Source organism: Dermacentor variabilis, chromosome 1 (genome assembly GCF_050947875.1).
Source record: "Dermacentor variabilis isolate Ectoservices chromosome 1, ASM5094787v1, whole genome shotgun sequence".
In the NCBI taxonomy this organism is placed as follows: Eukaryota; Metazoa; Arthropoda; class Arachnida; order Ixodida; family Ixodidae; genus Dermacentor; species Dermacentor variabilis.
The window spans coordinates 285,774,386-285,788,063 of NC_134568.1; the positions used below are offsets into that span (position 1 = coordinate 285,774,386).

The 13,678-nt window shown below is 42.1% G+C and overlaps 1 protein-coding gene across 13 annotated transcripts in view; it reads right to left on the minus strand.

Moving 5' to 3' along the window:
* Positions 1-398: 398 nt before the first annotated feature.
* The window catches only part of LOC142566473 (uncharacterized), a 75,105-nt gene continuing 61,825 nt past the window's right edge, over positions 399-13,678 (minus strand). For 9 of the 13 annotated variants that reach the window (XM_075677401.1, XM_075677409.1, XM_075677406.1 and 6 more), the window contains one exon: positions 399-6,587. In XM_075677401.1, the coding sequence (XP_075533516.1) occupies positions 3,087-6,587 (3,501 nt within the window). In that variant the 3' untranslated portion in view covers positions 399-3,086. Of the gene's footprint in view, positions 6,588-9,343; positions 9,381-10,916; positions 13,044-13,678 lie in introns of those variants that run through there. The other 4 variants (XM_075677408.1, XM_075677405.1, XM_075677414.1 and 1 more) reach the window with 2 other exon arrangements.

A 13,678-nucleotide genomic window follows, 5' to 3' on the forward strand; every position in this document is an offset into this window, starting at 1 on the left:
CCCTAAAGTGTTGAAATTCTTGCCGATCCTTTCAGCACAATATCTAACAGAAAAGATGTTGTTCAATAGCCAAGATAAAAGTAGCACCCTCCACTTATTTTATGCAGTATAGGTAATGCTCAAAGACAGGGAATGTGGCTGCCAGAGGTACCAAAAGCTAACCTTCATATGAAAACTTAGGTTTGTCATGTACTTTTTGGTTTAAAAACTGAAGGGATGAATCTTTTTTTTTTTTTTTTGAAAGTACAGAGATCAACAGTTTCAAAGTTGACAAGTTGTTCTTTGTTATATCTACAGTTGCACTAAAAGAAACTAGAAAATGCTAGGGTGTCCAAATGCAGCTCTAACTCTAACTACAAGGATAAGAAGAGTCAGGAACTGAAAGAAGAGCAGAAACAAAAATTGTTCGCAATGGTGAGCAAACTTTTAATGTTCAGCTAAAAAAAGTTCCAAAAGAAAGAGGAGGTATACAAGCAATTATTCAAATAGGGCAAATAACTTGCACTTCATGTTTAAATTAAAATATTATATATATATAAAGCTACATTTTTTTTACAAACCCTTGCTTGGGTAAACCAAGGTGAAGAAATAGGAAGAGGTTGAAGGCCAATAACACAGAAACATGCCAAGCTTTATCTACTACACAAGCTGGGCACTCAAGTGAACACGGCACAGAAAGAATGTAAGAGCTTTTGTACTGGCCATTCCTAATGTTTTTAGAGAAGCAGAATTAACTCTAAAGTGGCACAATTGTGTTCACCACTATCCATCCGGTGTTGGGTAGTTTTTTTCACAGAAAATAACCACCCAACACCGGAGACTCAATGCCATGCAATGATGATGAAAAAAATTTAATAAAAATAAAGCAATCAAACAGTAAATCTCCTAAGACCACCCACATGTGTTTATATAATCCACCTTAAGGTCTTTAGCAACTTTTCACAATTGGCACATATTATTGTCCCTTTGGCAGAGATCTCACTGTAATGTGCACTACATGGTGCAAGAACCCTCCAATAAGACGATTTGTTCAAATTCTGCTTCTCTTTCTGACACAAAAATAAATGGTGCCAGCCAAACAGTGCTTAACCAGGCAATAGAAGATAGCAATTTACAACTAATGAGCAATTCTGGCATTCAATAATGCCCTTTTTGCTGGCAATTCATAGCCAGGTTTCAGCACATATCAAGGATTGGAAACAATGGTGACAAAGTAACAGGTCAAGCTTTGTGTTTGAAACAAGGATGAGAGAGAGAGGAAAAAAAAAAGGAAAGCAGAGAAAAGGAAAATGAGAAAATTTCTCACAAGGAAATGAGGAAACGGAAATTGTTACATGTAAGCAGCCTTTTTCTAGCATTAATGCCAGAAGGGGCCAATATAATGCATAACGTGTCCACACTTCACAATTGGCACATCAAGCTCAACATCTCAGACCACTGTAACATGTTATGCATGTACCTTGTGCAGAAAGAAATACAGCACCCTACGAGATGGTAAAACATAGTTTGTTACAACATAAGAGAAATTCTATCATACAAAGTGACCCTTTCACTAGCAATTAACTGTAGGCACCTTACAGTATCTGTAAATCAAGTAAAATAAAAACAGCAGTAAACAACAGTATCAAACTGAAGGAAAAATAAAGCCAGCATACATAAACATTTTCTTGGAGAACATGAAAATGGCAGAGCACGCCAAGTACTACTTATACAAAAATAAATTACAAGCAAAGAAAGAAAATTGAAGGGTGGGAAAAAAGAAAGAAGCAATGCATCGAACTCCTAGAATCGGTCATAAGCATTTGCTGGCATGCATGGCAACAGTAGCAAGCACAATGCACCCAAGAGTAGCCCTTTGACCTCTGAACCAGTGTTTCGATTTTAATAGATTTCATATCTAGCATATTTTAGGCTTATCTAGCAGTAAATTTGTGCTTATAATAGATAGTGCGACATTTTAGCCGATTTTGAACTGGACTGAGCTTTTTAGCTGATAATGGGTACACCTACAGTCATACACAATCAACAGGGCCCAAAATAAGGAAATGGTTATCTTGCCTGCTGTTGCACTGTCTGGTAAGAGAGTCAGCATTGCTAATCGTTCCAAAGACAGGCAGGAGGAAGGTTGAGCACTGTGCTTTGCTACCCTTGACACTGTCTCACTTCCGTCAACACTGAAATATCAGTGCCAAAAATGGCTTTTGCTGGTGACTGATTACAGAGAGCTTTCAGTGTCTATCAAGTAAACATACATAGCAATAAGAAGAGAGGATGTAAACAAAGATTGCACAAGTGCCCTTAGGATGAATGTGCTTAAACACGTGCAAGTGTCTTGGCAGAGGAAACAATATTTGCTAGACTACAATGTGTGCTAGTTTGTTTAGCTACTACACACGAAAATAAGTCTTGGAGAAATTATATGCACAATTATCTACACTGAAGACCATGATAATACACAGCACATTTGGTCATTTCAATTGCACCAGCTGCAAGGGTAGGTGTCGTGACACAACTACGTGACCAAATTATATAGCCAAACAAATTTGGAGAAGACTTTTCAGGTGAGCGATTATTGTCATTGGCAGATTAAAAAGAAAAATGCACCCTACAACAGTGTAGAAGTGTTTTGGTACCTTGAGGCTCTGAGCAGCACTGGCACGACACAGTTTGGAACACATGCGTAAAACAAAAGCAAATGGGAGTTCAAACACAACTATCACATTTATGTTAAGCAAGCAGTGCACTTCCCTTACTTTTGTTCCTAAAAACTAAGAACATTAAAATGAACGCAAGGCTCACTTAGTCCTACTGTTGGCCTTATCGACTGAAAGAGTTATGTAAAACTAAGTGAGAAATTGAAGTTTTATTCAGATCCAGATGGTCACAATTTGCTATAAAAATTATGCTATACACATGGTTGACTTTGTGCTTTTAACATGCCATTTTTTCCCCTCTTATAAACAATGACATCAGTGATGACAAAAATGAAACATGAATGAACCGGTCTGCAGCAGTCAGATGTGTACATGACAGTGATAACAGGCTCATGTGTGAGTACTGTTTGTACTTTTTAAGGACTTGGAATCTCAAGCAGAATTTTGTTTAGAGTATGGGCAGTCCTGCTTATGGTGCCTCACAATATTCTCCATTCGAGATGAACGAAAGCCACATTTGGAACAATGATACCGTGATGCCATCTTATCCAATGAGGAACCTGGTTTCTGGCAGCGAATTCTGATGTCTCCAGCAAATGTATCACTTATAGAGGGAATCCGGCAACTGACACGGTCACCTACACTTTTTTTAGGAGCCACAACCTTTACTGGCTCTGAGCGTCGCTTTCGAGCTTGCTTCATGACAGCAGCTCGGCTGGTTGTGCAAGGTGTGCTCACCGGCTGGCTTTTCCTTGCTGTGGGCTTTACTACATCTTTCACCTTATCTGTCTTCACAGTGGATTCTTTTTCCAATGGGATACTGTTCGCAGCAGATGATCTTGAACGGGCAGATGCACTTTTGGATGCTGCTACCCCAGCTTTTCTTGCATTTCTCTTTCTTGTTGGTGCAGCTTTTATGGCAGCCTTCTGAGCTTGCTCTTTCTTGAAGAAATCCAAAAGATCATCAAATGCCTGCTCCGACTTGCTCTTTTGTGCTACAGTTGGAACGTTTTCACTTGCATAGGCCTCAAAATCTTCATCATCACTGTCTGGGATAATGACCCTCTTTCTTGGTTTTGTTGGTGTACGAAGACTCCAACGCCTTTTACTTGGAGAATCGTCTTCTTGACCATCTGAGCATCCTTCTTTTGGTTCTGTTTCTCTGTCTCCTTCATCAGAATTTTTAGGTGCTGTGCATAGCTCTTTGCCTGTCACATCTTGCTCTTCAGGTGGTGGACAGGGTTCTGTTGTGTCATCAGGTGGAAGTGGTGATGCTTCTTGACGGGGAACTAGGTCAAGTGCAGCAAGAAGTTTATCACCGGACCCTATAGCACTTTTTGCTCCTCCAGAGTTTGAACCTTTAGCTTTTGGCGAACATAGCACATTTTGTACACAAGAAGTCAAAGCCTCTGGCACGCTTGGACTGTCCTCATCTGTGACCCAAGTTTGGCCTTCTTCCTCTTGTTCTTGAATGTTTTGGTTTGTGGCTTTCACTGCAGTCCTTTCACATGCACCCATCTCTTGATGTTCGTCGTTGTGTAACTCTTGAAGTCCTCCATTGCCATCAGGTGGTGCAAAATGCTCAACAACTTTCTTATCATGTTGACATTCAGTATCGTGCACGTTTACGTTGCTATCGGCAGGTTCACAAGGAAGCGCATCATTGTTATGAAAAGTTTCTTCTTGTAACTTGTTTTCATCGGTGTCTAGTTTTGACGAAGCTTGTGAATGGACTGGGATTTTATGACCATCATTATTTGGCGAACCCTGCAACTTGCTTTCCACATGACTAGTTGCCACAGGATTCAATGCCAGTTTTTTATTTTGTTTCTTTGGTATTTCATGCAATACTTTCATTTCACCTGAATGGAATGCCTTCTCTTTTTGACTGGATTTTGTCTGCCAATCCTGTGGTAACTCAGAGCATTCATTTATAACATCACAAAGTTGTGTTACTGGGTTACCTTTCTCAATCGACTGACATTTTCCTTGCTCAATGTCAGTAATTATGTTGTTACTTAAACTACCGGTAGCTGGTTGAACTTTTAATGTTTCATCAATGAGTGATTTTTTTCCTGGTTCTTCTGTCATGCTTTTATCAAGGATTTCTGCCTGTTCTTCATTGGCACAATCCTTTTCATCTGATGTATTTTTTTCACCAAGTTTATCAGAATTGTATGCACCAACACTATGACTCGTTTGAGATAGTTCCTCTGAAGCAGAAGGCAAAGGTTCAACTTTGAAGTCTGCATGCTTGTCTTCACACTCTAGGTTTTTTTCTACACTTGTGGTGATTGGAGAAGACACACTTTCCTCATTCACAGCATTGTCATGTGTGCATGCCGTGCCTTCCTTCTCCACCAAGCTTTGTTGTTTGTGGTGAGGGGATGGGCTACTAGCTTCTAAATTGGAAGATGAAGGTGTGGGGCAGGGCTCTGGGCTCAAAACCAAAGTATTTCTGTTTGAAGCACTCCCTGTAGTTTCACACTGAGGTGGCTGTCCCGCCTTGCTTTTGGCAAGAGGTATTGCTGCACCAGCCCTTAAAGTAACAGAGTGCTTGCTGGGCTCTGGCTCCATGCTTTTTTGCTGTGGACCAGTCACAGCAGAACGATCACTGCTGTGTCTAATGCTTTGACTCAAAGGTAAAGGTAGACATGCTGTACTTTCAGATCCATTTTGCAGTTTAATGCTGGCACTTTGACCGGTTCTTTCGTTGCACACTTTAGTAATTTGGCCTCCTTTGAGGAATTTTCCTGATGAGTCGTCACTGTGCTGAGCTACCATTGGGGAAGGTTTATCAACTTTCTTTTTGAGTGATGGTTGTGTTGCAGAGTCCACGATAAGGTGCTGGCTTGAGGTTTGAGGTGAACAAGCAACATCCATACTTGCACCTTGACCTTGATGTTCAGAAAATGCAAGGGTGTTGCCTGCAGCCTCACTGCTTTTGAAGTCCTGTAGAGCACACATGGCATATTCCTTGGTAGGTTTGTCTGCATTAAGTAAGTCAGGAGTGTCCAACTTCTCAGCAGCAATGGATGGTGCCAGTGGCACTTCAGAAGCGTTCAGTTTGGTCTCTGTGCCAGGTTTTATGGCCTGTGCAGGTGGCGTAATCATGTCGCTTGAATGACCATCACTTAGATGACCAACATCCACGACCATTGTTCCATTCTTCTTTTGTTCGGTGCCCTGCACTGGTTCCATGCTAGGCGACACTGGCTTTTCTCGATATTCTGAACTGTCGCCCTGGCCAAAGGCAACTGACACACAAGAGCCACTAGTCTTACTGGACTCTTGAACATCTACTGGCGCAGGTGCACGAGGCTTACTTTCACTTTCATATTTACATTCTGCCCTTTCTTCAGGAGCCTGTACATTATCAGGAATTGCTTTTACTTCATTGCTGCCATTTACCTCCAACAACTCTTTACACCCTGGCTGTAGCTCTGTCTGGATGCTGTTAAGTGATGCAACACACTGCCTAGGTAAATTATCCTTCGAACCCTCATGGCACGAAGGCCCAGTATCAGAAGCAGCAGAATCTTCAACTGGTGTGTCTACAGGCTTCCCACTACCATCTTCAGACAGAATTAGCAGCTGTTGCCCTTCAGTAGTTGTTATTGTTTCTACACCAGCAAACTGCTCTGGAAGTGTAGCTGAGATGGCATTATCCAGCTGATTCATAGTGAAGGCTGCCTCCTCTCCCACTGCCTCAGAATCTCTAGAAAAAGCCTGAACAACAACGTTTTGAGAGCCTTCTTCTACTACAACAATTATAGGTTGCCCTTCCTTGCCGTGCTCGGACATTAGGACATGTTCTCTAAGTGCTTCAGGTGGGAGGTAGAAAGTGTCGCCCCCGACAAGCTGCAATCCAGGGTTGTCCAGGTCAAAGTAGCCTATCACTTCTTCTTGGACAATTGGCTCCGATCCTGCAACCTAAAGAAAAAAAAATTCTGTTATAGGATGCTAATCAAGTAAAAACAAGCATCTGCACTTGATATTATCAGTGGCTGCGATTACCTACATGCAACACCAAAGAAATACTTACCTTATGACTACTGCAATAAATAAGGTGCAGGGAAGGTCAAAAGAAATACTTGCCTTATGACCACTGTAATAAATAAGGTGCAGGAAAGGTAAAGGCTCGTTTACAAAACTTCTTAACATTTGTTAAAAGTAAGCACAACAATAAGCATTGCTTGTAAAATATACCAGCTGGAAGGTAAGCACTGCAGCACTTGCTGTCATCTAGACACGCTAGGATTAATATAGCATTTAAATAGTCAAATAAGCCTTTCTAACAGACTGCTTCAAGTATGCTTTTAAGCTATTTTCTTGGCCATTAATAATTTGAGAGCTGCTTTAAGCAAAAATCATAACAAAGACATATTCAACTTACAGCAGAATTAATCAATGCTCTATTAAGCATCATGTGGCCAGCAAAATGTATACCATCATAATGGAGTGCCAATAGTGCAATGCTTACCATTTATGTTTTACCATTTATGCGGTTATGTTTTAGTTTTTTTTTTACCTCAATTTGACTTCCGACTCATTATATTAGGGCAGCCTTTACAGCTGATCAATGCAAAAGACTATAAGGCAATATCATATTATTTTAGCCTTGAAACACTACCTTAGTGCAATTAAAATTTCATATTCATTATCAAAAAGCATATCAGCTGCTTCCAAGAACCCCTATTATTGCAAAAAAGAAATTGTGCTGCTCCCAGTAACTGCGGGAATCAATATTATGCAAAACATTTTGCAAGTGCATGATGATGATTGGAGTTTACTGGTGCAAGGGCCAGAAGTGGCCAAAGAGCGCCAAGGCTATGATAATAGACTGTCTTGGTTAAATGAATAATGAATATCAAAACATGAATGAACCACAGCTGTAAGGCCTAAAAAATATTCGTTAGAAAGCATGCAAATATATTCACACTAATGTGGAGGTCCCAGGGGTGCGGAGTAAAGCACACCAATTCCTACGTAGATTGCAGTATTGGGGTAGTCTATCAGATTCCTCTATCCTGCGGCAAAGTCTACGTAGGACAAACAGGAAGGTGCGTGAATATACGCATGCATGAGCATGAATTGTCGATTAGGATTAAAGTGAGTGGGCACCTTCCTATTCATTGCTTGGCATGCCCCTGTAAGCCGATCCTGAAAGAAGTGAGGATATTGTGCCGGTGCCGGGATAGCTGAGTAAGAGCGTTATGCAAGGCATATCACATTTGAAGGAGGGTGATGATTGTGTCAGCGACACCTCAGTTTATCTATACAACAATGAGATGCAGTTTATTGATGAATGTAGTTCGGTTGCGTGTTGCTTGAACAAAGTTTGGCTATCACACGCAAGGTTAGCCCTTGCTGCCTGGAAAATTTAGAAGTAAGGGGAAGCCAGGAGAAGACAGGAAAGGGCAACTACCAATTTCCAGTGTGTGGGTCAGTCCGGGGGTGCTGTCTACGTGAAGCCGAGGCCAAAGAGGCGTCTTGCCGCCGCCGAGGGGTTGCACAGGTGCAAACACCCAGCATTAGCTCAACCCCAAGGATACCATTTTCCCCGGACAGGGCTAAGCCAAGCATGGTTATGCCGCACACGGTTAAACGTGGGAGGGTCCAACCCTCGTGTGCTCGGGTACCTGGTGTTGCAACACACTAAACATCTGCTGCAGCAGACGCCCCTGCGGGATTGCAAGTACCTGGCTATCCAGCATTGTTTGGTGTTCTGCAAAGTATTACAAGGTGAACCACAGATTTAGCGCAAATTAAGTAGTTATGTGTGTGACGAAAGCAGCAAGACGACAACCACGTTGATGACAATCATATGGTGGCAATGGCACGATTTCTACCGTGGCCATTCGACTCGAATCTACACATGCTGACTGCTGGGTTCCCCGTAAGTACTTAACGGGCTTTAGCAAGAGGAACACAAGATTGTAACGTGAACCACTATTAAGTGTTATACAATAATATGCAAGTATGTTTATGTCACGTGATTTATGTTAAAATGATGATGGAATTTGTACCCCGGCTAAGAAATGTCAAAGCATGATTAACGTGGGCCGATCATGAAGTCGGTACAACATCGCACAATTTCTACGTAGCATTAGCTGCTACGAGGAAAGTACTGGGGAATGTGGGCCAATCCTGGGGATAAGTGCAGTACAACACAGTGCCACAAAGTGCAAGGTGTCATGAGGAAAGAAGATGAGAAAGTGACGAAGGATGCATGCACCAAATGTTTAAAGAGCTGGCTGGCTTTGGAATGAGAGAAGCATGCATGTGACCGTGGCCTAATGGTTAGAGCACTGGCCTGCTGTGCTTGACAACAGAGGTTTGATTCCACTATCAGGCACGTAATTCAATTATTTTTGTTTAATTGTAAGCTATTTGGCAAGTCAGCAGCAACAGCCATGGTCAGGAAAATCCGGGAGGGTTTGCAAAGATAGCTCTGGTTTGAAAAACTCACTGAAAAGGCATGTACATTAAAATTTTAAGTGTTTCTGAAATCATCAGACAAATCTTCAATGTGAGGTCCTAAATCTCTACATTCAGTTCACATTTCAAGACTTTTCAGTCACAGGGATGGAAAAAAAAGGGGGCAAATTCGAATGCCTGTACAAGATAACCTGTAAACTACATTTTGCAGCAGCCAATGATGTCAAAAGAATTGCAAAAGTCATTACCAGAGAAGCAGCAGCAGCTTAAGTTTCTTGTGGAGTCCTACACACAAGAAAATAGCATAATTGCTTAGCAGCTGGTGGCAGCTATATTCAAAGCCATTTACCACTCCTACCCAGCCTACTTTGAAGAGGCTAAATTGTAACACTGTTCATTCTGAATACCACCAGTGCCGAAGTTTAAAGTTATTAATTTGATGCTTACGGTGTCAATTCTGAACTGCCTCCAAAGCGACACTGATTGCCTAGAGAACTATAATAGGGGGAATTACAAAAATGCACTCACATATTTCCTTGTTTCAAAAGCATGTTTTTTGAAACTGGATATAAAACACTATGCGGATGCACTATTATGCATACATGTATGCCACAGGTTCTTTATGACTGTTATTTAGCCTTAACCTACTACCAGTCACATAGTACAGCAGCACTGACAGAAATGTATGGGTCATGATTTATGTGTTGACCAGGCACAGATTTCTATATGTCCATTTCATGTTATTTAGGTACGGCCGTGTAGTAGCCAAATGACTTAAAAATATATATATAAACGGCCAAACAAAGAAATTCAAGCACACACACAACAGCGACGTCAGGCAAAGCTACATATCAGGCCAGCAGATATGATGGGACGCGCATGCGCACCGCTGCTCTAGCGGCCCTCTCGACAGCAGGCGCCGCGTCAGTAGACTGCCCGTCGATGCAGTTTGGCACGCGCTCCCGTGGTCCGTATACTTTTGCTCACGGGTGTACACCAATGGTAAAAGCTATATAACGCTGCAGGAGATGTGTTAGCAGGTATTTAATTTGTACTTATTCACTTTAAATTAGCTACTATATATCTCAGCTCTGCTTTTATATGGCTCATAATGTCACGTAATGAAAGCCGCATGGCGCTGCAAGGTTGTCACAATGTGCTATACAACATGCTTGCATGCCCTCTGCCTCGCACTCCATCCTGCTCTGGGTAGTCACTTTGTTTTACCATGCGTGCCACCTATAGGTTGCGGGAATTGTGAATATCGAGTGACCATTTCACTTGTTGGGCTAATAGTTCATGTAGTCTGACATTACGGTTGATGCTATGAGTAGTCGGAAGTTATGATACCATGGACAGCAGGCGTGTGAAGTCGTTTCAAACTGATTACTGGTACAGAAAGGTGATCTGAAGCAAAAGTTATTCAAGTGGACACCAAGTTGAATTACTGGAGAGCAAGTATCTTAAGTTCAAATTATACATAGCTTAATTTTGCAAACCTGACTTCACTTTTATGCTTTGCAAGTGCATACATGGCTACACTCATTGGCGTAGCCAGGGGGGCCTAAAATTTTCTGAATTCCCTTTCCCATGGAACAGAAAGTTTCAGGAGACGGGCTCAGAAAGAGTGACATGGATGAAAGAGAAAGCTTGAATGTGAAAGCAAGTTGAGGGCTAGTGACAGTCAGAAGGAGGGGGAGGGTTGCCATGGGGGCGATACCCTCTCCCATGCTCACGGACAAAATGTCCTTGCCATCGCTCCAAGAACAAATAGGAGAAAGGTGCACCTGTGTCAGCCAGCGTCTGACTGAAAAAAAAAAAAAAAACTACATTTGTGCTTGCTGGAAGAAAAATAATTTTCCTGTTCGCATTGGTGATGGCTGATATATGAACAATGGCTAGAAAGGGGAATGCCTCAGTGAAAAGGAAACAGAATTGGAGAAAGCACACAGTGGGGAGAAAAAGTACAGAGGGTCTATTTACAGTAACTAGAGTATTTACGATAGTGAACATTAGGACAATTTACTTGGACATTTTGCCTGCCATGCGGGCAATACACCATTTAGTGGGCATGAATAGGGCAAGAAGACAATTAAGAGAGCCCATTTGAAGAGGTGAAAGCAGGCGGGCTATTGTACCTAGTAAGATTCGAGAAATTCTTTTGGGCCTTAGTTTCATTCACCGCCAGTGTCAAGGCCTTTTCGAAGTGAACACACAAGATCATCCACGGCGCTGCTCCTTCCAGGCCTGTGTGCCTATGACAGGCCTCTAACGATTACGGGAGCAGAGAGAGAGAGAGAAAAACTTTATCGAAAGGAAAATCTACAAGCATGCAAAAAGCTGCATGAAGCAACCACACATTTCTCTTTGTTGAAAGAATGATGACTCTCAGTCTCTGGAGAATGACCAGCCCTTGCTTTGTGCCTGCCACAAGTTGTGCACATAAAGTGCGCCACTGATGAGATCCTCCGTGGATAAGAAATGCGCAGCCTGGCCTTGTTGCTTGCAAGCATATTTGAGGCATGGACAAACAGGAGACAAAAACATTTTTTTTTTTCAGCTGTAGAACCCCCTCCCCTGAATACAATGTTTAGGACAGCTATGTTTAGAACTACACTAATTGCACCAAATGGGCACAAGCAGTGCGCTGCTTTCAGAGAGGAAAGTAGGAGACGGGTGCTGCCCGCTGCCTGTAGCAGGCATAAGATTTCAGCCCCACCTAAGGTGGGCCTCTACCTCATTCTGGATTGTGTTAACTATGTGTCAGGGGCTGCCATGTCGTTGAACAAACCGGTGAATGTTGAAGAGCGCGACAGTGACAGACTGAAAAAAATTTTTAAGGAGGGTATCGAGCAGGGTGATGGATATATAAGGAAGTGTGGGGGGGGGGGGGCACGATGCATATAAAAGGCGTCATGAATGAAAATCATAGGGAGAGTGCCTCGTCACTGCCCAATCCCTCGACATCAGACAGCCGTGACCAGTCGCCTAGCTGAGGTTGACCTACCCCGTCATAACACATGCTGCTTGCTGCTGAGAGCCCACCCTAACAAAACGACTCTGCAGTCTTTAGAACAGCCAGGTGTCAGGAGAAACAGCACTTTCAAATCTCTCAGAGCTACTGGCCCTTACATTTTACTGCAAACTATGGATACCGTAATTTCAACAAAGGCTTCTAAAAAGCAGCCCTGCTTTGGACTGTCTGCCTCATTCATTGATTCCCGAGTGATTAAATAATAATATGAGTTGCATGAAGAGGACTACAATACTAGGATTGCATGTTCCCCCCAAACATCTCTTTAAACAAAGTCGGATAGCAAGTCACTGAAAGTGAAACTACCATCAAATTATATTATCGAAGTTTTAATGCAAAGGGTAGTTCCTGTATTTTAAATGTAGAAGAATATAGCATGCCCGCAATGCTGGAAGCGCATTTGAGTAATAGGTGACTTGCAAAATAGTGCCCATCCTCTTCCGTATGCAGTCGTAGCCGAACCACTCACTAGAAGAGACCTGGTTGGAAAACAATGTTTATCTCTACTGTTAACTGAGCTGCAACGTCTCTTCCTTTCTTTTCAGTGCCTTTCTTTCTCCTTACCTTTCTGTGTCAAGTGATTAAAGCAAACGCCAGTCCTTTTTTTCGTTCACAAAACACAGACAAACAATAAATTTTTATAGGCCAGTCGCAAAAATCCAAGTTTGCTGTCTTATCCAGCTGTTTAGGGTTTTATTTATTTCATCCACAATGCCAATATCAATGGGGACTTTAGCTCTTCTCCACAGACTCTATTTCTCCCTTTAAGTGTGATCTCTCAAGGGGAGGAGCGCAAGCTCAATGGCTTTAGAATTTCTGGGAAAATTTGCAGTCCTCATGGCTCCTGACCCTGCACCCAGCTGCCAAAAGCGACTGTATTGTTGCGATACAAGCACTTTTACCATCATCGAAACCTAGAAGATGAGTAGTGGGGTTTGGAGAGGTAAAGGCAAAGCTGTTAAATGTCAAGAATACACTGTTCTGCAAGTCTGCGAACAAGAATATTGCGGTTCGAAAATGCATCTCTCATGCATGCGCAGAATAAATCTACAAAGGGTGGGCCACGATGGGTTACACTGCTAACTATGGGGTTGTAAAAGCTGCTGTTTATATAAATGCTTGGAAAAACAAACAACACTAAATATGGGGCTAAACAAGAACACACAAGACAGTATGGTGTTCGTTTTTCCAAGTCATGTGATAACGTCATCAACGTACATTATATAAATGCATCAATTTGTAAATGAAATGTTAGTCTTGCTTTAATATCATTTTCAAAAATCGCATAAGGATGATGCATAATTTGATGCAAAGTGGCTGCACACAAGGAAAAACTTGCCTTTGCGTGGTGAACATCTCTTTCTTGTGCACACACACTCTCTCTCTCTAACGCCACTGGCTACATTTCCTTCAAAATCAATGCCCAAAATTTGTTGCTTTTGACTTCATCCATTAGCCTCTGCACACATCCTAGCAAAGCCTTGGTGCCACTGCTTGACTTCATAAAAAGAGAGGAACACGATCTTCACAATGGTGATAGCAATTTCAT